A 26,562-nucleotide genomic window follows, 5' to 3' on the forward strand; every position below is an offset into this window, starting at 1 on the left:
GTGCATGAGTGGCAGAAGGGCTTAGGGATTATGCTTTTCCTATACTTTCAGCTCAGACTTCAGTTCAGGGTGTCCTATAATGCTGTGTGATAGATCAAGGATGTCAAACTCTGGTTTTGGAGGGCCAAACACATTTAGAACTGCCAAGCTGTTAAATCATTGATGGCATCACAGAGTGTCAAAAACGTCTCTACTCAATGTTCTAAGATTTGTGTAAGCAGACGTATGAGTGACTGATGGAAATGCTTACTAGTAACCATAACATGTAAATGAGAGGCAAGTTGACATTGAGGTACAGTACAGCCTTTAGAAACACACCAAGGATAAGGAGCTTGGAACTGATTTCTCTTTTTAACCTGGGCTATATTTAATTATTTAATTATAAATATTGTTCAAATGGCTTATTTAAAGATTTTAGCATTTTTTAATGTATATTGCACAGGGATTGGAATAAAATGTTTTGGACTACTTAAGTCTTAGATTTACCATATATTAGGGTTGTTGCTATTTTATTTACTAAAATAAATGGTGTTGGTGTCTGTTTTTTTTGTCATTCCAAATATCTGAATCAGTTTCTGTATCTGGATTCATATCCAAATTGGGCATGACACAAACTGATTTTCTGTTCTTCTTCCTCTCTGTCTTCCTTCCTATCTTACTTTCTACCTTCCTTCCTATGTTCAATTCCCTACCATTACACCCCTCGAAACAACAGAAATCACTGGGTCACAAGGTCAAAATGGCAGCTTAGTTTGCAGGGTCTGTGATTTCTGTGACAGTTCCTCAAACTCAGCAACATCACTTCAGCTCATAATTGATCTAAACTACTTTTTTTTGTGCCTGACTGTGATATTTTCTGTCGAATGTAGTCAGTGTTTTCTCTAAATCTCCTTCAAATTAATTTATGAATTTATAAATGGCATTAAATGTTTTTTTTTTTAAAAACAGTCATTTTTATACAAAAATAGATTTTTCATTTATTAATATTTATACATTGGCATTGTTTCAGTATATCATACATCTTTATCAAGATGTTTTAAAAACAGTGAAAATGTATACATTCACTCTAGTTTGTTCGCTGGTAGTAAAAGATGAAGATACTGTAGTAATCAAACAATATGTTTCTTTATGATGTGCATATTCAAGCTGAAATGAGCATCTGTCATGTGTTGTGCCTTACACTCAGTATAAAGTGCTTTAAATCAAATCTGAAGCCATCATGGGTACCAGGGGAAGATAGGCTGACAGATATCAGCTGTTTTTATGGGGGTTTTTTAAACAACTGAAGATAACAGAAGATAGATTTTTCATTTTATAAGCTGTGGGAACAAGTATTTTATTCTGCTAGAGTAGCCCTTAATGAACATTTCTAGTGCACACAAAATTCACAGTGACAGGGCAATGAAGGACACAAGCCAGGCATGCCTTACACACACACACACACACACACACACACACACAAATAATAGATTCTCTTTTTTGAGGATAAACAGTCATCTTCAAACACAGTCTGTCTTACACACACACACACACACACACGCTGTCCCCCTGTGGCGGTTAATGAGTGTATGAGCCTGATAATGGTGCAGATAAGAGAGCGAAGGCCCGCTGTTATGAGAACCACGGGGGTCTGTAGAGACATGACTAAGTGGAATCCAGCTTAGGGCTGATGATACTCCTACAAGAGTATATCTGAGACCATGTCAGAGCATCATGCTTGGACACTTGCATAAGCTGTTGTGTTTATAATTTTACATAATGTCAGAGTGTCCGTTTAGAGGAAGTGTCACAGAGACCACCTGAGTGTAGAGCCAATATACAGTACTTTCACTGAGCACTTTATTAGGAACGCCTACACATTTATGCAATTATCTAATCAGGCAATCATACAGCAGCAGAACACTGTATACAAGCATGCAGAGTCAGGTAAAGTTTACATCAATCATCAGAACAGAGACAAAATGTAATCTCAGTGACGTTAAAATTCACATAGTTGTTGGCATCAGACAGGCTGGTGTGAGTATTTCAGACACTGCTCAACTCTTGGTATTATCACACAATGCTATCTAAAGTTTACACAGAATACTGTAGTGTGAAACACAAGAACTATTAATTGGGTGACAGTTCTGTTGGTGGAAATGCCTTGTTGATGAGTGAAGTCAGAGCAAAATGGGCGGAATGGTCCAAGCCAACTGTGGTGAGAAGAAAAGAATCTGTGGGCACAGAGTTACCAAAACTGGACAGCTAAAGATTAGAAAAGGTCAAGTCATTTTTCTTCATCTTCTTCATCTTGAGAGTTTGACCGTGGAGATCAGCAGTAATAGAAATACTCAAAACAGCCTGTCTGGCACTAACCATTACGCCACAGATAAAATCACTGAGTTTACCTTTTTTTTACCCATTCGGATGGCAGATGTGAACATTACCCAAAACTGTTAGCATGTATCTATATTAATTTGTGCATTGCTGCTACCACACTATTAGCTGATTGAATAATTGCATGAACGAGCAGTTGTACTGTAAACATCAATTTCTGCATTTCAGTGTAGGGATAATAAACAGAAGACAACATTCACATAACGTTGTAAGGAAAAAGAATTAAAGTGTACAATCCTGCAGTATTACATTGGATGTTATAAAGAACCACAGCCGTTAAAAAGTCACACAATATCATGGCTATAATTTTCTGTGAATAAATCCTGGATAAATCCTGTGATCATATTGCCATTCGTGAAGCAAACATGAAACCCAAGAGAAAAACTGATCTACCAGCTTGAGCTGTAAGTCATACAAGTTGTTTACTATGAAACAGTTTTATCATAGGGGAGAAATCTTATTAAAGGCAGCATCCTGAGAAACGATCAGTGATTATGTCTAAAGGGAGATCTTACTACGTGCTCTTCATCTGTTGCTGTCACTAAAGGTTTAGTAACATACTACACTTAGAAAGAGGTTGGGGAGCACAAGTGTGTCTACAAAAGCACAAGGGAAGTTTTATTGTTTACAACTGCTATGTATGATCCTTAGTGAGTTAATATTTATGCTTGTAGTACATACTGTATATGCAGCACTTGCTGACTTTACATGGATTTAACTAGAATTTGTTGTAACAAACACAATTCAAAGTTCCCTATACTGTAGTGCTATTTTGGCAAAGTAAAGAAGGTTTTTAATTACAATACTGATACAAAAACATAGTATAATAATTAAACAGATGACAAAAAGAAATTAATAATAAAAAGAAGAAGAAGAAGAAGAAGAAGAAGAAGAAGCAAACAAACATAGAATATTATCTGGGTTTTAAATTAAATTAAAAGCTTCATTCAAGTAGTCAGCAAATATACTGTATATATAAATATAATGTGACTTGACGTGACATACAGCTAAGTATGATGACCCATACTCAGAATTTGTTCTCTGCGTTTAACCCATCCAAAGTTCACACTCACACAGCAGTGAACACACACACACCGTGAACACACACCCGGAGCAGTGGGCAGCCATTTATGCTGCAGAGCCCAGGGAGCAGTTGAGGGGGTTCGGTGCCTTGCTCAAGGGCACCTCAGTCGTAGTATTGCCGGCCCGAGACTCGAACCCACAACCTTAGGGTTAGGAGTCAAACTCTCTATATAAATATATAGCATATATAAATATATATATATATATATATATATATATATATAGCATATATATATATATATATATATATATATATATATATATATATATATATATAAATATATAGCATATATAAATATATATATATTTGCTGTTGTTGCTGTTGTTGAAAGTGTAAATCTGTTTATATACACACGTGATAACTTATATAATTACTATCACTTTATGCAGTGTGTTCATGTCTTTAGATCAAGACATTATATCCTGATGCTGCATTTGTATATTGACTTTATCAGAACCTGCCACTGTTGCAATGTTGCCATGCAGCTACACCAATCGAGTGACTATGTGGGCATTGTCATTTTATAAACTCTTTATTTTCAAATGACTTTTGGTCATAGTATTTAATGATCCAACAGTACATTATACACATGGAATTAAAGCCATTTGTTAGCTGTCAATTTCTATGTAACTAATACTCTACTCATCACTTAATGATGGATTAATGAAAGTTATTATCAAGGTTGTTCTATCTTTTCTTTGTTTCACCTGTCATGGCTGTAAAATGACTGGCATCTTTAAGAGACCTTTCAGTCCAAAATGTTCATTGAGAAAGTAGCTGAGACCTTCAAATGGTAAGAATGTGCTGCACGGAGTGTCTTTTTTTCTATTCAGGTTTTTCCCTGACCAGGTTTTGCCTGTCACAGCAGCAGAAAAAAAACTCCATTTGTTTAGGGCTGAGTTGAGATGAATGCTCTCAAGGTTTGTTGGACAGGAAGTTAAATGGGCTCAGCTAGTCCGGTGTCCTCTATAAAACCAGACCATTGAAAACCATCCTTCCTCCGGTGAGCACAGCATGATTGAGCCTGAAAGTGCATTTGCAGAGGGTGTTGGAGCTCGAGCATAACAGGAGGAGTCAGGTTATGTAATCCTTCATATTTAATGTTTCCCTTGTAACACTTTACAAGGTCAGTGAGGGAGATTTTCGATTAAAAAACTGTTAGCCAAATGCCTGTTTATTTTCAGTGCAAAAGAAAAACACATTATATTCAGTAGGGAGTAAAGAGTCTGTGAAAACTGGATGATTAAAATGGGGGAAAGGGACCTGTAACGCACAGGTAACCAAAAGTTCTTGGGGAAAAAATATTATATAGATTGGATTCGGCAGAAAGTTTATGTAGCCCTTTGTCATGATTATGAAGAGAAAATAAATGAAACTGACTAAAGTTTACACATATGTGAACCATACTGTTTGGATATGGGTCTGTGTGTGTAGCCAAAGGAAGGTCCTGACAAGAATAGTATGACAAACATTTGTGTGTGTGTGTGTGTGTGTGTGTGTGTGTGTGTGTGTGTAAACCTGCTGTGATTAAGTGCTGAGGTGTGAAAGAGCTCAGCCCACAGGATTGTTAAGGGATCGATCCATCCGTGTTGCTGCTCAGTCAAGCGAACAGCACCATCACAGAGCTGCAGTCTAAGCAGCAAGCACACCAGCACAGTGCAGATGATTAAGGGCAACTACATGGAAGCTCATTACCTATTGCCAGCTCATTAAGGCTCAAAATCCAAGCATAGAATCTGTGAATTCAGCTCTGCAACACGACACTGACGTACGTAACCACCCACATGTAGATTGCATGTCTAAGAGCTTCTTATAGAACATGTCAGTGGGTTCTCTTCTCATCTGTACAGAAAAATGTAGAAAAGTCCAAAGTCTCTGGATAGAATGGAAGTGAAAAAAAATCAACAACACAGATGGGAGTAGAGGGAAGCATGGGATGACTGGCAGCTTACTGGGGCACCGGAACGGGAATGACACTCATGGGTGCATAATCTTTGTTCCTCCAGCTTACTGAACCCATGGCCTCAAATGCCCTTCTTAGCACGTCCTTTTCTGCCTGGTCTTTGTCTTGCATTTCTGCCTTTACCCTCTCTCTCTCTCTCTCTCTCTCTCTCTCTCTCTCTCTTTCTCCTTGTTTTCCTTACAACATTTTCTGTTTTCTCCTTGCCTGTCTCCTCACCTCACCACATTCTTGGTCTTCATGTTCTCTTTCCAGTTTTAGACAAACGCACTACTCGGCACTCAGAGACAGGGATGGCAAGCACACAATTTTCATCCACTGATGCAAGACAAGGTCAAAGACATTTCTTTCTCACACACACACACAAAAATATTGCTCTTACCTATGATCTTCCTTTTCACTCTTATCAGGTTGAATAAACTTTAATGATTCCGTTTGCTTTGCAAGGGTGTTTGCACTACAGGCAACTGAGCAGTGCGGGTTCTGCATTTTCATTAATAGCTGATGATGTTTGCTGAGCAGGTACAGATCAGATAAGCGCGGGAGTGAAACGGCGTAATCCTCACGCTGAAAGATTTTAATCATGCACCCATGCGATTGTAAAAAGTTCAGCTCTACCACAGTTTGCCCGTGATACTCTGATTGACCTTAGCAGTAGAGTCTGTTGGTATGAATGAGCTAGAAAAGGAAAACCTATCTGCCTTTCAAAAAAGACCTCAAAATAAGATTAGATTATTTGCTGCTAACTAATTTCTGTGGAACTAAACAGCACAAATAGTAGTAAGATAAACAGAATAGTATAAAGAAGTGAGGCTACGGCTGATTTTTTTTTTACTGCATGCACACACAGCCTCTCATCTCAATCAGCTCCCTAGGATCCATAGACCTTGGCCTTAATACACATTGGGACAATGATTTATGCCATTTGTGCCATGACTACTCACCCTATAAAATGTCACCACTGTCATTTACCAACAGACAGGGCTGAGATATTTCTGACTGTATTCATTTTTTTACGTCATCACAGTTTCTATCAGGACCAAAGTGTTTTTTAAACACTTTTACAATCATTACACTCTTAAAAGTTATTACATTCGTCGTCTCAAGTGAACCATATATAGAACCTCAAATAAAGTTTAACATCTCTTGTAAGGAAATCATTTGAGAGCTGCAAAAACAAGCTACTTACACTTGTAGGCAAAATTGAGTTGATTCGAGCTGAGAGGATTCAGAAAATACACACAGGACAATTTAGACATTTCAGACAATTTACAGATGCCAATCAGCAACAAAACATGTCTTTGGACCGGGAAGGAAGCCAGGAAACCCAGAGGAGACCATGCAAACTCAGGAATCCTCAACCCCCACACATGGAGGTACAAGGCAAATATCCTAACCACTAATCCACCCAAAATCAGAAATAACAAAAACAACTGTATCTCTGTCTTTAATAAGTAATAGTTTATGCCACACCACTTATCAATCCAGCAATGAGGCTTTTAATATAATGATATGCTCAATCCCAATCCTAGCTTCATCATCAAAATGCATAGATATTAGATTTTAGCTTCCCACTTAATATCACCACCAGCCATCACTGACTACGCTGAATAAAGTTTCTTTTTGATTAAGCTCCCTCATTATGTTGAAGTTATAATCATTTTCTAGTTCCATTCTGAGCAGAACTTTTATCCAGAACATAATGTGTGAGTGCAGGAGTGTGAATATAAATGTGTGCATTCACTTTCAAATGCCATATTTTAGATTTTAAAAGTGGGTCAGGCTTGAAAATAACCACCTTGTGATCGACAAGCTGAAGAAACCTGTGTTTGTGTGTGTGTAGGCTTACAGTGAGGATCTTGTTACGATTATACAGTGTGGTCCTTCTTTGGCATGCGTACTGAGAGACAGTAGACCAAGGATTGTCTTGCGGACCTGCTTCTGGCTTCGACTGCACAGACGGTTTCTGCATGTGAGGAGAAACGCAAAACGAGACAGTGAATACATGAGAGAAAGAGCTTTAATACCAGTCTTCACCAGCCATAATATCACATCATTTTGCTTTACAATTAAATGAATTAAGCTAAGCACACAGAGACAACATACCATCCAGTTCTTTTCATACTGCCTTTATTGCATCCTATTGAAGTCAGAACATGAGTATTATTGGAATTTAGTTATTTTAGTATACATGTGAGATATTGTAGGCATCAGGACAACACTTTAATAGCTTCTTCTCATCACAGAGTTAAGATAGCAATACAATCTCTTTCTGCAGTCTGCTCTACAAAGAAATCAGGAAGCTCTAATTTAATTTGCTTCCTGTAAATTGGCTTTTAATTTCAGCACCAAAATCATTTCCCCATTTATAAGGTTTTAAAACGATTATGTATGTGACATTAGTGTTCACAAGAACTGATATGAAATGTCTAGGAAAATTGCCTGTGCAAAGCTCTTGACACGTTGTGATTTTTTCGACATTAAGTGCTAATGCAAACATTATCAAGCTTTCATACCGGTCATTAAAGAAGCATTTAGTCAGTTATTAGAGTGGAAAAGAATTAGCATATTGTTGTCTCCTATAGCAGCAATGGGAAATGCATTCTATTCAATGCCTGTGGCATCTCACAAATCTAACACACAAATATTCCCCCAACAAAAGGCTATAATTAAATGTAAAAAAAAAAAAAAGAAAAGAAAGAAAGGAAAAAAAAGAAAAAGCACAGTGCTGATCAGGGATTGGAAAGACTACAGGGAACAGAGTTTTTCACTGGATGTATTAGAAAAAAACATGAACAAAATAACTCTAAATTGTTCCGTATTGAAAACATGCTTAAGTGTTTAATAACATTATTTCCTTTCCAGTGGGATTTCAAGAAAGTACAGCCTAAACCTAAACAGTTTAAACCTACAGTCTTGATTCCTTTCCAGATTTCATCACTTTCTGTTTACCTTTACCTTTAAAGTTAGATATGTTAGATAGCTATCAAAGCTGGGGGATTTCAAACATCTGGCAACGACAGGAAAATCTTTGGACAAAGTATTTTAACTACAGTTGTACAAACAACAAATCATACGGCAAATCAGAAGCATGCAGTATCATATGATGTCATCATATATTATAAAGCTATTGGAAAGGTTCAAATCTTTGGCCTTTGTCCAAGTCAAGCAGATTCTTACGCTTTCCCAGTTTTCCTGTTTGCAACACTTTAGCTTCAAGAACTGACTGTTCACTTACAATATCAGCAATCTTTTGTCAAGTCTGACTGTAACAATTAGCAATGCTATTGACATGGCCTGTCAGTGGTGTTAATGTTATGGCTGATGTTTTGTAAAATTGACATGCTTTACTGTAAATGTTTTTGAGTTTGCTAGCATACTGGTGTCTAGGTCCCAACAAGAATCCAGTGGAGGTATAAAAGAAACTAGGGGAGTGATAAGCAATTTTACGATGATGAGTATTAAAATCATTCAAATGAAATAAATTCTTATGCATTTTACAAAATCTTGTATTTAGATAAAGAGCTTTTGTACTGTACGTGTGCAGAATCAGCTTTTAGCATGACTGTCAGCTTGTAAGCTACCATTTTGAGGGAATAGGATGGGATGATATTAGTAGTGAATCACAATTGTAACAGAATATCACACCCTCTTTTTCCTATTGTGAGAAATAGTATTATTTAATGACTATAAATTATGATTTAGTTAAAGTGTAACCAAGCAGATTGTAAGGTACATAAGAGGAATGTCAGATAATGGCCCAGCACTTTTCAGGGTCCTGGAACTATAAGGGGTTTAATAATAAATGTTGTGTGCTGTATGTACAGTTTGCTCAGCTCAGCTAGCACCAGGCCCAATCCCCTACGCTATAACATAATCACTCACATATCTGATGTAATCACTTCACTTTTTTTCAGATTAGACTACATCATAATTTATGAGCGCACCAGTTACATGGTAATTTATCTGAAATTCTTCTTACTTATCTGGAAATCCCACACAAAACCAGCCTTTAATCAAATTTATTTCGAAAGTGAAAAATCACATTTCCTGCCGTAAATCTTTTATCACATTATCCGTGCCCTCGTATCTTGAAGGTGATATTCGGCTCATCCTGCAAGCGTTGTAACATGATTTGTTTTGTAAACGGTTAACTAAATACTTGGAGTGAATCATTTTAGCTCATTTTATTTCATTCTTTCTTAATGGTTTTAGGTCAATGTATTTGTATGCTCATAAATCTTACAATCTACAGAGGGCACCATAATTATCCAACCCAAACAGAATGTGCACTAAAAGTCCAAACCTCCAGTGGTTTTCTTAAACTAATCACATTTTTCTGCATCTTTAGTGTTTTTCAATGATTACTGTAAAGAAGGATTCTGTTATGTTTTTTGTGAAATGAAAATTTAAAAATATCACATTGCCTATTTATAACGGAAGTCTAAGGTGGAATGTTAAATATGTGTTTAAAATATATTGCAAATTGAAAACTACAACCTTCACGTTCTAACAATAAAAGTCTTGAGACAGATATAAGATTGTATAGTTCTTATGTTGTTTATTCAGCTGTGGAACAATGAGCCGGTAAATACGCAGTGTCTATGCAGGTCATCATAGAGGCAGAGGATACAAGCTCAGACTTTTATTCAGAAACACACATTTAAGCACAAACCAAAGTAAAGTCTACAAACCTGAAACAATTTGATGCACAGAAACCTATCAAAATTTATTATTATTATAATTATTATTATTATTATTATTATTATTATTATTATTATTATTATTATTATTTTAAGACTGCATAGGGGGCACGGTGGCTTAGTGGTTAGCACGTTCGCCTCACACCTCCAGTGTTGGGGGTTCGATTCCCACCTCCCCCTTGTGTGTGTGTGGAGTTTACATGTTCTCCCCATGCCTCGGGGGTTTCCTCCGGGTACTCCGGTTTCCTCACCGGGTCCAAAGACATGCATGGTAGGTTGATTGGCATCTCTGGAAAAATTGTCCGTAGTGTGTGATTGCGTTAGTGAATGAGAGTGTGTGTGTGCCCTGCAATGGGTTGGCACTCCGTCCAGGGTGTATCCTGCCTTGATGCCCGATGATGCCTGAGATGCCTGTGACCCGAGGTAGTTCGGATAAGCGGTAGAAGATGAATGAATGAATAAGACTGCATATAATTATCTGCAGTGTTCACGTTCATTCATTATAATCAAATACAATACTCACAATGTACAAGTAAACTTATTATTATTATTATTATTATTATTATTACTACTACTACAATAAGAAGTATCATATACAGTTCTTGCATTAGTGCAGACTCCAGCTAAACTGACATCTGCTGTTGGTATGTATAATTACAACTCTGTCACTAATACCTTGTTGTCATAAAATTTTAATGCATACAAGAAATAATTCAGAGACTTTCACTCTCACATATGCGTACTGGTGTATGGGGGTGTGTGGCTCCAGTAGCAAACACAGGTTAGAAGAACATGTGCCAAGGATAATGATCTACACATACACACAAGTCAGCTGTGTCCATTCAGGTTAATGAGATCACAGCCCACAGACTGACGGGGTTATGGGATCAAATCCCTTCTGAGTTTGACCTTGCCTTCTTCTGTCTCTCTCAGACTATGATTGATAGGAGCTATGGAAGGCACACAAGGTAGGTCTCCCTGCATCCAGGTCCCTGCCCACAACTACAGAGACAGCCTTATAAAAAAGACAGCTTGTACTTCCCAATGAGAAGAGCGGAGGTGGTAAATGAACACCGTGGCATTTTGCAGAGCAGGCTAAGCGCCTGGGGAAAAGTCAGCTTTGTTCACACAGGCAATTTTATTTAATGTCTTTTTTTATCTATTCATATTTATGCCTTTTCCTACTGTGCTTTTCTTCTTAAAGTAAGAATACATTATGGAAATACTAAAAGCTGTGAATGCTGCTTTGTATTGCTTGTGGGAGTTTTACTTGCTTTGATATCTTATGAGAGCAGGAAGGATTATCAAGGCTTACTGAACATTTCAAGTATTAAGTGCTACAAAAGTGTTGCTTTTTTATGCTCCAAATATTAATACTTCCAATAACGCCTCAGTTTTAAACAGTTTAAAAACAGCATTGAAAGCCTTTTACTTTACTATTCAATCCTATTAGTATTTGACTACATCAAAACACTAGTTCAAGGGTATCTTTGCTGTTTTTTTGTTAAAAAGAGAGAGAGATTCATATTGTAAATGTATCGGAAATTTACTAAACTTTATTCATTACTAGGGTAGGACCCACAAGAGTCTAAAGTATCGTGTATTTTTGTATATCTCTTTCACATTGGAATATGGATTCAAGGTATTCATTCAAGGTACAGTCATGTTTACAGGTACATACATACAGTTACAATGTTAAAGGAGCAAAGATTTAAAGGTTAATACACTCTAAGAAACAAGGGTTCATCAGGAGGATAAAAGTTATAGCTGTCTAAAAGGCTTCTACATGGAACTGTTCCTAAAAAGGAAACCTTCTGCTGAAAGGCTCAGAAAATCAGAGCCATCCATCAGTCCATCCATCCATCTTCTGTACAGCTTATCCTACACAAGGACACTCACTCATACACCCACTGACACACTATGGACAATTTAGAAATGCCATTCAGCCTACAACGTACTGTATGTCCTCTGACTACGGGAGGAAGCCAGAGTACCTGGAGAAGACCACACAAATGCCACACAAAGGGCAGAAGTTGGACTCAAACCCCAAAACCTAGAGGTGTGACGAATAAGTGACGACGTGTGAAGTGACATGACATACAGCTACAGTAAGTATGGTGACCCATACTCAGAATTTGTTCTCTGCATTTAACCCATCCAAAGTGCACACACACAGCAGTGAACACACACACACCATGAACACACACCCAGAGCAGTGGGCAGCCACTTATGCTGCGGCGCCCGGGGAGCAGTTGGGCACTTGCTCAACTTACCATGACCTCGGCCCGAGACTCGATCCTACAACCTTAGGGTCTCTAACCATTAGGCCACGACTTCCCCATTGTGAGGCAAACATATATTATATTATATTATATATATATATATATATATATATATATATATATATATATATATATATATATATATATATATATATATATATATATATATACATAAATAAAATGCACAAAACTAAATTTAACTTTATTTAATAATGAAACCAGAAAGAACTACTAAGATGTTTAATTCTTTCACGTTATCATGATTACCTAACGCATGAACAACATTACAGGCTTTATTATCACAAGGCTTGTTTTACACAATAACTTTATGTTTAATAAATCATCTAAATGTCTGCATTGTCCTCCATGGAGATCATGTCTTTGAATATTTTGCTTAAGTATAATAGACACTGACTCCACTGAAATGCTGAGATGTGCAAAATATGTTTTTCAGAGCTGTGTTTCATTCTCCTATTTGTTTGTTTGAGATTATTGAGCGGAGTATTGTGTTGAGTGCCTCCTGGTAGGTTGCTGTTTAAAAGTTAAACCAAACATTGTGTATGTACCAGGGGGTCTACCTGAACAACAGACTGCACTGGATGGACAACCCTGATGCCCTGTACAGGAAAGGCCAGAGCAGACTTCTAAGTAGGTCCAGGTCTTTCAATGTGTGCAGCAGTCTACATTTCTATCAGTCTATTGTGTTATCTTTATGCTGTGGCCTGCCGAGAGAGCGCGAACACTGCAGGGGATACCAAGCGCCTGAGGATGGCCAGAACCATCATAACATTGTCTAAACTCACTGGAGGCAGTGACAGAAAAAGATGATGATAGCAGCTTTGGAGAGCATTCGGAACAACTCGGCCCATCCCCTCCACAGTGTGATATCCTGGAGCACCTTTAGCCAAGGGCTTGAAGAAGCACTACAGGCGATTATTTCTGCCTAGTGCTATACACATTGTCTCTTCCCAGCATATCTTGCCATCTGTTTCTCATAATGACAAGAGGCCTTTGCTTTTTTTAAATCTTGTTTGTTTTTTTTTTGTTTTTTTTAAATGTTTGCTTTTTTTTAATGCTTAAATTTATGCTATGTGTGAGTTTCTTCCCAAGTATTCCAGTTTCCGCTTACCTTTTAAAAAAGTGGATTAGATATGCAAAATTTCCCATGGATGTAAATCTAGATGCACCAGAATCCCATCCACAGGTTACTGAAGACGAATTAGTGAATTCTGAAGACGAATTAGCGAACTCATAACCTCACAGGTATTGAATGTGAATGTTTAATGGTGTTTTCGTGCACTTTGTCTTTCCTATGCACTTGATGTCTTTCTGTTGTAGCTTCAGCTACATCGTCTTGCTGTACCTATTTGGAAATGTCCTGATATGATAGTAATTCTTTATAGTTTATAGGTTATAGGTTATATGAGCTGCTTTTTTTGATTAGCTTAGAGCTCTTAGATTCTTAAAATCTGCAGACCAACTTTAACATTCAAACATATTCATTGTACAGTTCTACACAGAAACTTTAAGGGCTCAGCTTTTAAATACTGTTGAGTATCAAGTGTATGCAAAATTAATTGTGTGTGCTCATGATATACTGTACATGATGTGTCCCATCCAACCCTGATAAGAACAAAGCATTTACTCTTGATGATGTTGATGAGGATGTTGAGCATGATGATGATCGATCAATCTAAATAAAAACCCAGCATCTACATTTCAACCAAAGGTCTTTTGGAATATTAAGGTTGATAATATCAAGAAGACAGTGCTAGGTCCCCAGTTATAACTCTTCAGAGATCCAGAGGAGATTCAGGCTTCCTGGCTGAGACTATATTCTGTCTGCTGAGAGCAGAAGAGAGATTGATTTGTCTCTAGAATTGGGTGGCATATTTCTTTATTTTTTGCACAGATCATTGAAGTTCCTTTCAGTATGGTCCAAGAGCAGAGGAATAAATATCTTTAGTATCAGTTAGTGAGACGCTTCGAGACCAAGCTCTGCACTGATGGGTCTATTTGGCACATTATTGCACATCAGTCTACAGCTGTCAGGCAGCATGCATGAGGCAATGTGATGTTACAGCCAACACAGTCAATGCATCCCTTTATTTCCCAAAGCCCAGATAAACCCGCTTTCTGACACAGTATCTGACAGTATGACTGAACCATTCGAGTAATTCAGGTCTCTCAGAGTTCTCCAGGCCTAAGTGGAATGAAGAGAACTGGAGAAAAATGGCCATTTCTCTACATAGGCGTAGCAAAATTGTTGTTAATGAATAATGCAGTTTAGTCTAATTGTTAGCTATGAGCATTGTATGCAAATTGATCACCCAAAATGATTTAATCTTATATCAAGGAGGCAGCACTGAGAATATTCATCTGTTCAATTATTTATGTTCATGCTTCTGTCCTTTGGAGAGAATAGATGATTATGAATTTCGTGATTACTATGCTGAATATGTACAAAGGACCCTCTCATGTTTTGATTTTTTATAGGCTGTATTATTTATTTATTGCTTTGGCAATGTTATTGTTCGAGTGCCTGAACCAGATGTTTCATGTACAATACCTTCAGTACAACCCTTTAGACTTATAGCACCACCCAGTGTTTATCTATGCAAGTACACTACAGCACCATTATGGTAGTGATGTAGTCTCCAGGCCTTTTTATACCCCTCCTTTATAAACTTCTGCAACATCTTATCATACTTAGCCAGTTCCTGTGGCCTTTTAGTGACCTGACAGATCCCTGTGCTTCTTCCTCAACAGCTCTCCAGATGAACTCACCTTCTAAATAGCCTCTATATCTCTTTTATACACACACACACAGAGGTACACTCACACGAATGCGATGTTGAGCCTCCACTGGAATGGGCTGGCCAGCTTTCATGCTCTGTGTAAACCAGGAGATGTCCAGCACATTCATTTTATCCAGGTCTTCAATGCCGTGTTCCTGTAACCATGGCCAGAGCTCATGTGCTGGAGTGTCCTCTGCTACAACATGTGTCACTTTACTACTGCAAAGATCAGACAAAGACATTTTATCACTCAACATTACTGATACTGAGTACTGAGACCTAATGTATAGAGTATTTGGAATTGGTGATTAAACCTAGGTTAACATTTATCTGTTCAATGTCATCATACTCAAAAGAAATTGATTTTCCATATCAATAAATAAAATCACCTGTGTGTAGCTCATACTGTACATCTGAGGTTGTCAGATTTTTCAGATTAGTACAAGTGCAAGTGTGTTTTTCTGTATTGTCTTCTTTATTTTATTTAGTACTAGAGCCGCTTGAGTACTTGAAAATGATGACTAAAGAAGGAGATGGTTTTTGCTGTTGAATGCAATGTGATTTAAAAGCAGGAGGAAAACAAATAATATGATGTGTGAAAGAGAAGATTTAAACAATTTAAACAATTTTAGACTATTTAAACATTTTTTAGTCAGAGAGTTTTCCAAATACAGCTTCTATTAAAAAAATCACAAAAGGCTATACTTTCATTCACATCTCTTTAATCCACTTCTTCAGCTTTAACCTGATCTCTCTTCCAACACATTTGGCCATTAATTTTGCGTTTCTCTGTTGCTGCTCCTAGGCTATGGAACAACTTGCCTCTGCACATCAGACAGGCACCCACTGTTTACTTGTTTAAAAACCAGTTGAAAGCGTATTTCTATGCTCTGGTTTTTGTTTAATTCCGAATTATTGCTGTTATTATTTTATTTTGTTACTATTTAATTATTTTATTATCTGTTTTTTATGATGTATAGCACTTTGTATTCAGCTATGACTATTTTAAAGTGCTTTATAAATAAAGTATGCTTATTATTATTATTATTATTATTATTATTATTATTATTAATCAATCTGTGATTCTAACTGCTATTGTGGCACACTGATGAAGAAGAGTCATAAAAACACACACACACACACACAAACACACCTACATAAACACACATAAACATCCATCACAGCCAACCTGTGTGCCAGCATCCCATGCTGTTGTTGCTTTGTTTAATTGCAGTGCCAGTGTGAGCAGTCACCCATGCATAATTACCCCGAGTGTATGGCTCCCAGAGAGATACAATGGTGGTGCAGTCACAGACCCAGACTCACAATTAGAGAGAAGATAGAAACAGAGAGAGAGAGAGAGAGAGAGAGAGAGAGAGAGAGAGAGAAAGAGAGTGTGTGTGTGTGTGTGTGTGTGTGTGTGTAGGAGATGAAGGGTAATCTGTTGAATCATTGTTGAGCCTAATCCTCCATGCAGAAGGTCCTCACACATTTCTCTCATTTTTGTACAAAAATAACCCAGCGTAAATGTGAAAAATGTGAGCGCCTATAAGCAAGGATTTCTCAATAAATGCAAAGCCAAATCCTAAAGGAACACTCAAGCACATCTCTGCATACTATACATGAGTACTACATAACAAGTTTGAAGCATTTCCTTGTACTGAGAAAAGAACAACTAAACCGCTATTCATAAATTGCTTATTTAAGTTCAGTCTCTAAGTTTAACTCAAAGTTAACCCAAACTTTGTTTTGGTAAGACTTTACTGTATGTCTGTAGCTCTGTTTATTTATTTAGTTAGTTAGTTAGTTAGATACTATTTTATTTTTTTATTTTAATAGATGAACAAGATGAAAGTTACTTCATCAAGTAAAACATACAGTAATATGACCTTGTCTGCTACAATTATCTGTATTCATAAAGATATAAACATAAATTGGCTGTTCTTAATATAATTATCATCTGCATGTGAAAGTTTTCTCACACATCAAAACATTTTCATGAGCTAATAAGACTCAGAGGTGTTAATACAGGCAGTAAAGTACTCAATATGTGTGTGAAGAAGCTAAGTTCCATCAACTAATCTTCCCTGTGCCCTTGAGAGTGATGTTCTCCCATGTGCTGTATTACAAACAATCCTCTGGTTAGCATTATAAAATACCGGATGTTCAAGAAGTAATAGACTAGTAACAGAAACAGTAAAAGTCACTAAGATTTAATTGTTAATTTTGTTATCTATTTTTTATTTAACTCTCTAATTTAAGTATTTTACTTCAATATATATGTAGGTCTCACATTAAGGGGGATCCCATTAAGGGTAAGAAGGACATTATTTACATTTACACTATCTACTGTAGAGTGTCACCCAAATGAGGATGGGTTCCCTTCTGAGCCTGGTTCCTCTCAAGGTTTCTTCCTCATATCATCTCAGGGAGTTTTGTCCTTGCCGCCGTCGCCTCCGGCTTGCTCATTAGGGATAGGATAGATATATAGTATTTTGAATTTTAAGTTAATCTTTTTTAAATTAATTTTAAAACTTCAATTTTATATATTTACTTATTTTTATTCTTATTTTTTTCTTCTTCTCATTATTATTATATATTTATTTCCGTTTCTCTCTCTTCTGTTTCCATACTTCTGTAAAGCTGCTTTGAGATGGGAAATTGTTAAAAGCGCTATACTAAATTGTAACTAAATTGAATTGAACTATAACTATAACTAAATTGAATTGAAAGAAAAAAAATTGTAGTTAGCACATTAGGGTTAGGGATTTGATTGCAATGTCCTCTGCCATGTGTGTGGAGTTTGTATGTTCTCCGCAAGCTTTGGGGGTTTAACATGGTGCTCTCTGGTTTCTTTCCCCCTTTCCGAACACATGTTGTACACTGATTGGCATCGAGAAATTGTCTGTAGTGTGTGAGTGTAAATGTGATTGTGCCTCATAATGGGTTGGCAGCCTGTCCTGGGTGTGCCCTGGCTAGTGCCCTGAGTCCCCTGGGATAGACTACAGGCTCCCTTTGACCCTTTGTAGGATAAATGGTTCAGAAAATGGATGGATGGATGAATGGATGGATTTCACATTTAGGGAATAGAACCACAGAGAACAAATAAATATGTCTATTCTGAAGACTTCTGATTATCTGTGAAGACCCAAGAGAATCTGTTTTCTGTATAAAGATCATGCTCTGATTAAATAGTTTTAATAATTTTTCAACCTAAACGTGAAGCGTTTAAAAGTCCTGTTCCCAAACACAAATAGCAAATTAAACATTCTTCTTTAAGCTGAGCAGAGAAAAATAGAGGGCCATTTCATGTGCCTAAGAAAGCCTGTAATCACAAAGCACTATGCTTTCACCAAGATCACAAAAACTTCAGAGCACAAAAACTTAGAATTCGGCAATTATTCCTGCCATTTTACAGCCTAATGGACCGAGTAGTCAGTGGAGTTTGAGAGGTGATGCACAGCCTTCCAGCAACTTTGAAACCAAGTCTTATAGAAAGGTTCATTTTGTATTTTCAAAGTCAATCAAACCACAGGAGTGAAGCTTAGTCTCAGGTGAGAGTGTGAACTGAATCAAAAGTTCAGTCCTGCAGCCAGCCTGTCAGCTCACTGACATTTCCATATCAAATCCAATCATGGACTGGAGGTTCATGAAACATAAATGAAATCTCTCCCTTCATCTTTCTGTCTTTTTCTTCTTGTTTCTCCATCCTTCTCTGATTTTTAACCTTTTACTTTCATCTTCATTTAACTGCACGGCAGAGGCATTTACGAGTTGCTATGCATGTGAGAAACAGAACACAGAGATGGAGGACTGAAATAGAGGTCTCTATGGCTTCCTGGATTACAAGAAACTTGGTTGCGGTACATGCAGCAAATACATCCTGTTGCTCAGATGCAATCTATATCTTGCATTAATTTAACAATCAAACTGTGTACAAAAATTGGTGGACATAATGTCAGAGAGATTTTAACTGAAAAATGTAGCTGTACAGTCATTACTATGTATATGCATAATGTGCTAATTATTATTCAGACTATTCTTCAGCGCAAACTCCCAACACTTGTACAAAAATTTACATTTTTTTTTACCTCAATTAGTCCAAGGCAAGTATTAGTATTGCATATAGACAGCATCCATCCATCTATTTTTTTTTATCACTTATCTGATCAGTGACACACAGTCACACACTACAAATTTAGACTTGGTGTGAAAACCTAAATATGCAGAAGAAAACCCCAAAGCACACTGCATGCTCTTCAAATGTGGGAAGCAAACAACTGACATCAGAGTGCGAGAAAAAAAAGCTAGCCACTAAGACACTGCACCACTATGAACAGCATATGAAGTCATAAAATAACTTGAGTGCATAGTGAGGACTTAATATAGAATCTCTCTAAGCACTGATCAGAACTTACAGGACAAGAGGTGGAGTTTGCCTAAAACAGGGACAGGTCTTATATGTTTCTGATCTTTGACTTGTGGACATATTTCAAGTTAGCAGCAGTATTGAGTCTGTTTTGTCTGTACTGTCTGACCGTAAATACACAAAAAAAATCCTAGAAACCCATTTTCAGAGACTTTGCTTATCTCAAGTATACATTTTATTAAGAAAATAAGCAATGAACTGCTAGCAAGTGTCACATGAGCTGATGGCGAGTTTATCTTTCCACTCAAGACCATGTTTTCTTTCCAGGAGAGTGTATTAAATACATTTTGAAAAAAAGAAAGCACTTGAAAAACTCCTAAATGGACATAACTACTCATGTAAAATGTGGCAATATTCGAGGTGGGAATTACATGCAAGTGCTTTGCATGATCTGAATGGCACACTCAGAAAATCACTCAGAATTAAGCCTGTGTGTAACCAACTCTGATATAAATACTAACTTCCCCAACAGAATTATACATATACCTAATGCTTTACTTAATTGCTTGTACTATAGTATTTTATATTTTTAAGAGCAGACTATAGAATTTATTCATGCACAAGTGGAGATAATTTTTTGTTCTAGGCTCAAATTTGTTACATAATTCTTATAAGGCCACAAAACAGTGGTCTCATCCTCATTGGTTTGCTGCTGCTTTAAAGCAGCACATTTTCACATCTGCCAAAAACTTCTTTGACATAATACATGGATGGCAAATGCATGTATTGTTCTGTTTATTAATCCAGCACTAATATATACTTCTCACCACCTTGTAAAATGTCAGTTTGCATCTCTTTCAGTCTGTTTCCTGCTGTTAGCTTCAAACAATAGCTCTTTGGGTGCTGAAGAACAGCAGGATACAGAGGTTCAAGCTGCATTTCTGGGAATGGTGCCACCCCTCAGCTGTGCATGGCACACAACACCTCAGCCAGCCACCGGCTGCGGTTATGCTAGCCTGCCCAAAACAACACCCACTGGTACCCACAGCCAGCTGCACAAGTCTGGCACATATCTCTAACTGGCAGCAGTAGGCAAGTATCAGCTTTATTCAGGCACACAAACTACTGTTTTATATATATGCCCACAACTATCCAAAGACATGACGCACATACAGAGTTTTGACATGACAAGGAGCCTGAAGCTGTGCCCTTGTTTTGTGACATTTTATGACCTTCAGATGGAAAGTTCTGTATTCACAGACTGTTTAATGTGCAAACAGCAGTAAAAAAAAAAAAAAAAAAGACTGAAATTAGACATTGTACCCAGTTACAATCGTCGTGCAAATATTCAGCTTTACAGAGTTCACAAGTGTCATTTTCTGAAACAGGAAAAGCTTGATTGTAGCAGTCAATTGTCCCCATCTGACAGAAACCAATAGACTTTCATCTTCTTTGTCATTATCCTGTCATCATTTTGGTGTTCTTAGAAATCAGGCAAGATACCTTCACATTATTATGGTGATTTGCATACAAATTGACACATCAGATTGACAGCCTGTATAGCATTATGGAAAAGGAATTATCAGAATAGCGAGCCTTGCAAAGGCAATCAAATATGACATTCAATTATGTAACAAATCAAAACTTTTTATGCCTAAATCTGTAACCAGACCTTCAGGGACTCGGGCAGTCAGTCATACACAGTGTTACAACTTTTGTAAATACAAATGTTAGGCAACTCACATACCTTAAGGTGTTGTCCACAGAAAAGCCCTTAGACCTGGCCAAACCTGCCAGGAAGTTTCTCCTGCTTTTACCCATTCTTCTCTCCACCAAGTACACAGTCACCTCTCTAAACTTCATTTCCTTTTGAGGCTGAGCACAGCTCAATTCAGGCTGCCGCCGTTTCCTCCGAAAAGTGGAGAGGGTTGTCTGAAACATTCTTTACACTTAAAGTTCCTTTGACAGCAATGTGGATATGTTGTTATGCTTTGTCGAATGGCACAACCAGAGAAGGTTCTTCTTTGGCAATGGAGATGGTGTTGGTGTGTTATTTGTCTTTGATAGAGAGCTGGCAGTTGGAGTTGTGGAGTTTGTGTTTGTAACTTGGCAGAGAGATGAGTAACAGGTGTTTTTGATTTGCTAACCATAATAAGACTCAACAACCAGGGCTAAGTAATTAAGTTGAATAGAGGCCAGAAGAAAGTGACAAGAAAACATATGAAGATTCAAACAATATTGAAATTATTATGACCCTGCCAATGACACTAGTGGCAGTTACAACAGAAGGAAGGTCCGAAGCAAGCAACATTCCATTCAATGAGATATTGTGGTAATTGAAGATGCAGTGTTCCTACTTGGACCTGATTTGAATTTGGATTAGTTGGGATTTTTCCCATTTAATTTATACAATATGTCTAACATTTAAACACGCAAAATATTTTTATTCTGAGAGAAAGGTTAATTGAACAAAATAGCAAATATTTGTTGGTTGCATAAGTATTCAACCCCCAGGACAATACTTGGTGGAATTACCTTTGCCTGCAATTTTGCCTGCAGGATGTCTGGGATTTTTCTCTATTAGTGTTGCACATCTGGATCCTGATTGGTTTGCCCATTCTTCTTGACACAATTGCTCAAGCTCTGTCAGATTGTATGGAGATGTTGTTGAACTGCAATACTGCAACAGATTGGCAATTAGACTGAGGTCTGGACTTCTTAAGTGTGGAAATTGTAAGCAATTTGCTTAAGATAATATAACAAAAAAAATTATAAAAAACTGAAATAGGTAATAAAAATAAATATTCTTTGTTAGTGTATACAGTATGTGAAGGTGCATCTATAGATAAAGAATGAACTGCACAAAAATCGTATATCGGAAGAGTCAGTCGATATAAACGCTGCAAGATTATCTGAGGTAGAAGTTCTACTGCTCATCTTTTCTTTCTCTATTTCCTCAGGGGGTTTAGAATACCTCATTATCATTATGGACCCTCACAGATGTCCGGTGTTGTCCAGAAGCTTCCCCCCGCATGCCACCCATATGCGCCCCCGGCAGCCCATGCTGTTCCTGCTAGTCGTGCATCTGCTTGAGCCAGAAAATGAGCACGTCATTGAAGACGGAGCCCTTCATTAGCTACTCGATAACCACAAAGCAGCATATGTGGTGATGGTCAGCTAGAGCTTTTTTCTTCTATTTTTCTCTCTACATTCCACTGCTTCACATGTCTTTATAATCATGCTCTTTATGTCTTGTTTCATGGTGGTTTGCTGTCTTGACTGGCACTTTCCTTCTTCCTTTTTCTTCTTTCTCTTCCTTTTATTGTTTCTCAAACATGAACTAGCAGTACTTTTAACATCCACTGCACTACTGCTTTCCATACAGCCACAAAACATGCCGGGGATGTTTGAGATTTAAAAAACGTACAAGTGTATTTTAAGACAATGTACGGTATTGTTCTCCTTTTTGCATTCACTTAAACAAATTGTGTAAAACATCTCTCATGGAGCTCCAGAATCTGGCACAGTTTGATTATTTTCCTTTGTAATCACAGTGAATTCCACTCACCAGTTGAAATAGCAGGATTATCAGGGAAATTACACCCTGCACCTCTGGGATTCATATTAACAAATGTCTAGAAGTCCCACTTATTAGATGACTATGTACACTTATTATAACACTAACACTAATTTTCTAGTGTTGTCAGAATTCTCAGTGAACAAATTATTGGATATATTCCTGCCTTTATTATAATATTAATGCACTACTATAATGCACTGTAAATCCACTCCAGTGTAGAATATTGCATAATTTATGCAAAAGTGCAACGATGAGATTTGCTTAGTAAAATGGCAAAGAACTTTAGATTAGCCAACTTTAAGTTTAAACGGAAGTTTAAAGTGTTATTTGACAATCACTAAACCCAACCAGCAGTTGTTAGTTGTATTCATTCATTCAATCATTCATTCATTCATTTGTCCTGGTACGAGGGACATTTGCTAGCTGAGACCAAGCTAACTGTGATAATCTCACCAGCAGGTTCTGAGTCTTCAGTTTATGTCCAGTGGGGTGTGTGTGATCCTCTGTGTGTGTGTGATGCTCTAACAACATCTCTATCAAAGTGCCCCTTTGTAATGTGTCCAAACAACCTCAACTTGCTCCTCTTGATTCAGCGCATGATAGAGGCTGCTCTACTTCAAGGCTCGTCTGGATTATCGAGCTCCTTTTCTGCTGCCTGCAACAGCTTGTGACCATACGTGAGGATAGAATGACTGTCAGAGTGAGAGAGCTTCACCATTACAGACTTACAGCTGTAAAATTTCATTGGATTGTATGTTTCATTTTTGTTTATTGACTGCACAATAGGTAACTTGTAATGCTAACATACGGATCAGTACCAATGTATTTCTGTAAAATGAACTGATGTACAGAAAAATGCACAAATGTTGGATTTGAATATATTTCAGTTTGCTGTAGAAGCTAGAAAGTATAATAAAGAACAGTGTGTGTGTGTGTGTGTGTGTGTGTGTGTGTGTGTGTGTGTGTGTGTGTGTGTGTGTGTGTGTGTGCGCATGTTTGCACATGTATACCAATACTCTTATTTAGTTTAGTGTAGGGATGTTAACTGGTGCCAGTGTAGTTTTTGTTCTATTGTTTGCCTGCTTCTCTCTAACCACTCATGTGTAAACTGGTTTGGCTTTGATCCAAAATTAAGCCTAGTTTGGCTGATAAATGGTGTGACCCTGTACACCTGCAGCACAGAATAAAAAATTCACTATTACACAAGTACCTAACCCAGAGTGAACCCTTTCTTCTAAACCAGAGCAAATCAAAATGTTCAATATACCAGTGTTTAAAATGCAATTCTTTAGTTTATTCATTATAAAAAAAGAGGTACAAACCTGGAAGTACAAAACCTTTGCAACTGAACTGAAGTTAAATATTCAATCATCTCTACTTTTTTCACTCAAGACGTTTGACTTTTTACTCTTTGCATTTCAAAGTGAACATCCCGTTTTGCCTCAGACAGCATCAAGCATTTGATTAAGCACCAGATTTCTAACAAATCTAAACTCTAACAGATGTGACAACAACAACAACAACAACAGATGGTTAAATGAGCCATTGATAGATTAATTTACAAATTTCTATCTTTTATCTGTAATTGGCTGTTTGTACAGCTACAAACACATGCGGTGTCTACCAACAAACAGGAGGGCAAAATGTCAGGAAGTGCAACATGTAAAGCAGCTCTGTGATGAAGGAAATCTGTATGATGATGTCAGCAAAGTAAAGAAATATAAAATATTAATGAAAGCAGTGGCATTAAACAGTTGAAGCTGAACAAATGATTAGATATCAGGTTGTTCAGTTAGTCAGACAGTTACTTCCAATTCTTGGCAAATGTAACAATCAAGCAAACATAACACTTGCATTGAACAATTTTCAAAAAAAAGACAGTGATAAATATCTGCAATTAGCTAGATTTTTATTTATTTAGCCAGTTTGTATTGTGAAAGCCAGCTACTGACTGCCACCTAGTTTGTTGAATCAATTAGCATGCTAGCTAACTTTTGATAGATTGGCTAAGAACTAGGTATGTATATATGTTATAAGCCAAGTTTAGTTTATATTTACAAAATTTCTCAGCTTTGTTAGGTGAAATCTGCACTAATACATAGTGTTTTATTAAAAAAAAGCAACTTTACACAGCTTATTTGTACTTTTCTACTTCAACGTTTTTGTTGAGTATTTGCAGTTGTATTTACATTAGGGAGCTGTGTATGACCTCAGGGCTGTCAAATGTCATGCATTGAGAGTGTCACGCATACGCATTTCGGTCTTTTGTCACGCTCTCCCACCACACATCATATTTCTCACGCAGAAAAAAATCAGGGCTCTCGAGTTTTGAAGACAGGCAAGCATGCCCCCCCCCCCCCCAATAAATAAATAAATAAATAAATAATGGGGGAGTCGTTGTGTTTGGTCAGAATCGCTGACCGCGTGTGTGTGTGTGTGAGAGAGAGAGAGAGAGAGAGAGAAAGAGAGAGAGAGAGAGAGAGAATTATGGCTGGTGTTGTTTATTGTAAGTGTTTGTTGCCTTTTTGGACTCCTTTATCATTTGTAATGTTGCTCCCATTTAAAACAGTTCGGCTCAAGCCCAGACATTTTTAGGCTCATGATTGAGGACAATGTCCCGTCCAGAGACAAGCTGTTTTGTGTTGAGGTTTTGTTCAAACCGACCATTGAAAATACCCTCTCTAATGAAAACTTGAGAGCCCTGTGACCTTGTTATTAAATGTTAAACTTTTGTGTACAGTATTTCTTGATTTTCATTTCAAACTGGAAGTTTGCCTGAACGTGCTGTTTTATCGTTGTTGTTGTTGTTGTTGTTGTTGTAAAGATTTAACAGATTCAGTTGAGAATAAAAATCCAGAACTCTAACATCATACCTTGGACTTATTCACTTCTATTCACGTTCACATTTCATTTGATTGCTGGTCTGTCAGCAACATATAGAACTGAAAGCAACTCTATTAAATTAAGCAACATCAATTCAGCATTGGAAATGTGGTCCACAGTCCCTCATCTAAAGTAAAAGCAGAAATATACTGTACTGCAGACCTACTTACAAGTCAGACCGAGGTTTATTTTAGCCATGCAGGTCTTGTGTTCTACATCTATTCTAACCTTTGTTCTGCATTGATATGTGAAATGAATGGTTTGAAAGTGAAATGCTGTGCTGCAACCACACCGCACTTTTCACTTCCTTGTTTAATGCTTTGCAAGCCACTCAAAAGGTGACCTTCTGCTAATTCATACCTTCAGAGTGCATGCTTAATTACAAATGACTTTATTTATTCCAGCAAAACAAAGCCACAGAGTATTATTTATTGCCTGGTTTGTTCCCAAAATGTAAATTGTGCAACCTGACAGCTGTTTAATGTGAGAAAGTTAGTCAGCGAGGTGGACTGTCAGAGAGACTGTCA

The 26,562-nt window shown here is 37.3% G+C and overlaps 1 protein-coding gene across 2 annotated transcripts in view; it reads right to left on the minus strand.

The window, feature by feature from the left end:
- Positions 1-21,757, minus strand: part of dntt (deoxynucleotidyltransferase, terminal) — a 108,373-nt gene extending 86,616 nt beyond the window's left edge. The window contains exons 1-3 of one of the 2 annotated variants that reach the window (XM_060872766.1): positions 21,320-21,756; positions 15,248-15,422; positions 7,270-7,386 (exon numbers count right to left, since the gene is read on the minus strand). In XM_060872766.1, the coding sequence (XP_060728749.1) occupies positions 7,270-7,386; positions 15,248-15,422; positions 21,320-21,513 (486 nt within the window). In that variant the 5' untranslated portion in view covers positions 21,514-21,756. Of the gene's footprint in view, positions 1-7,269; positions 7,387-15,247; positions 15,423-21,319 lie in introns of both variants that reach the window. The other variant, XM_060872767.1, reaches the window with a different exon arrangement.
- Positions 21,758-26,562: the final 4,805 nt, after the last annotated feature.

The sequence above is a fragment of the Tachysurus vachellii genome, chromosome 6 (genome assembly GCF_030014155.1).
Source record: "Tachysurus vachellii isolate PV-2020 chromosome 6, HZAU_Pvac_v1, whole genome shotgun sequence".
NCBI lineage: Eukaryota > Metazoa > Chordata > Actinopteri > Siluriformes > Bagridae > Tachysurus > Tachysurus vachellii.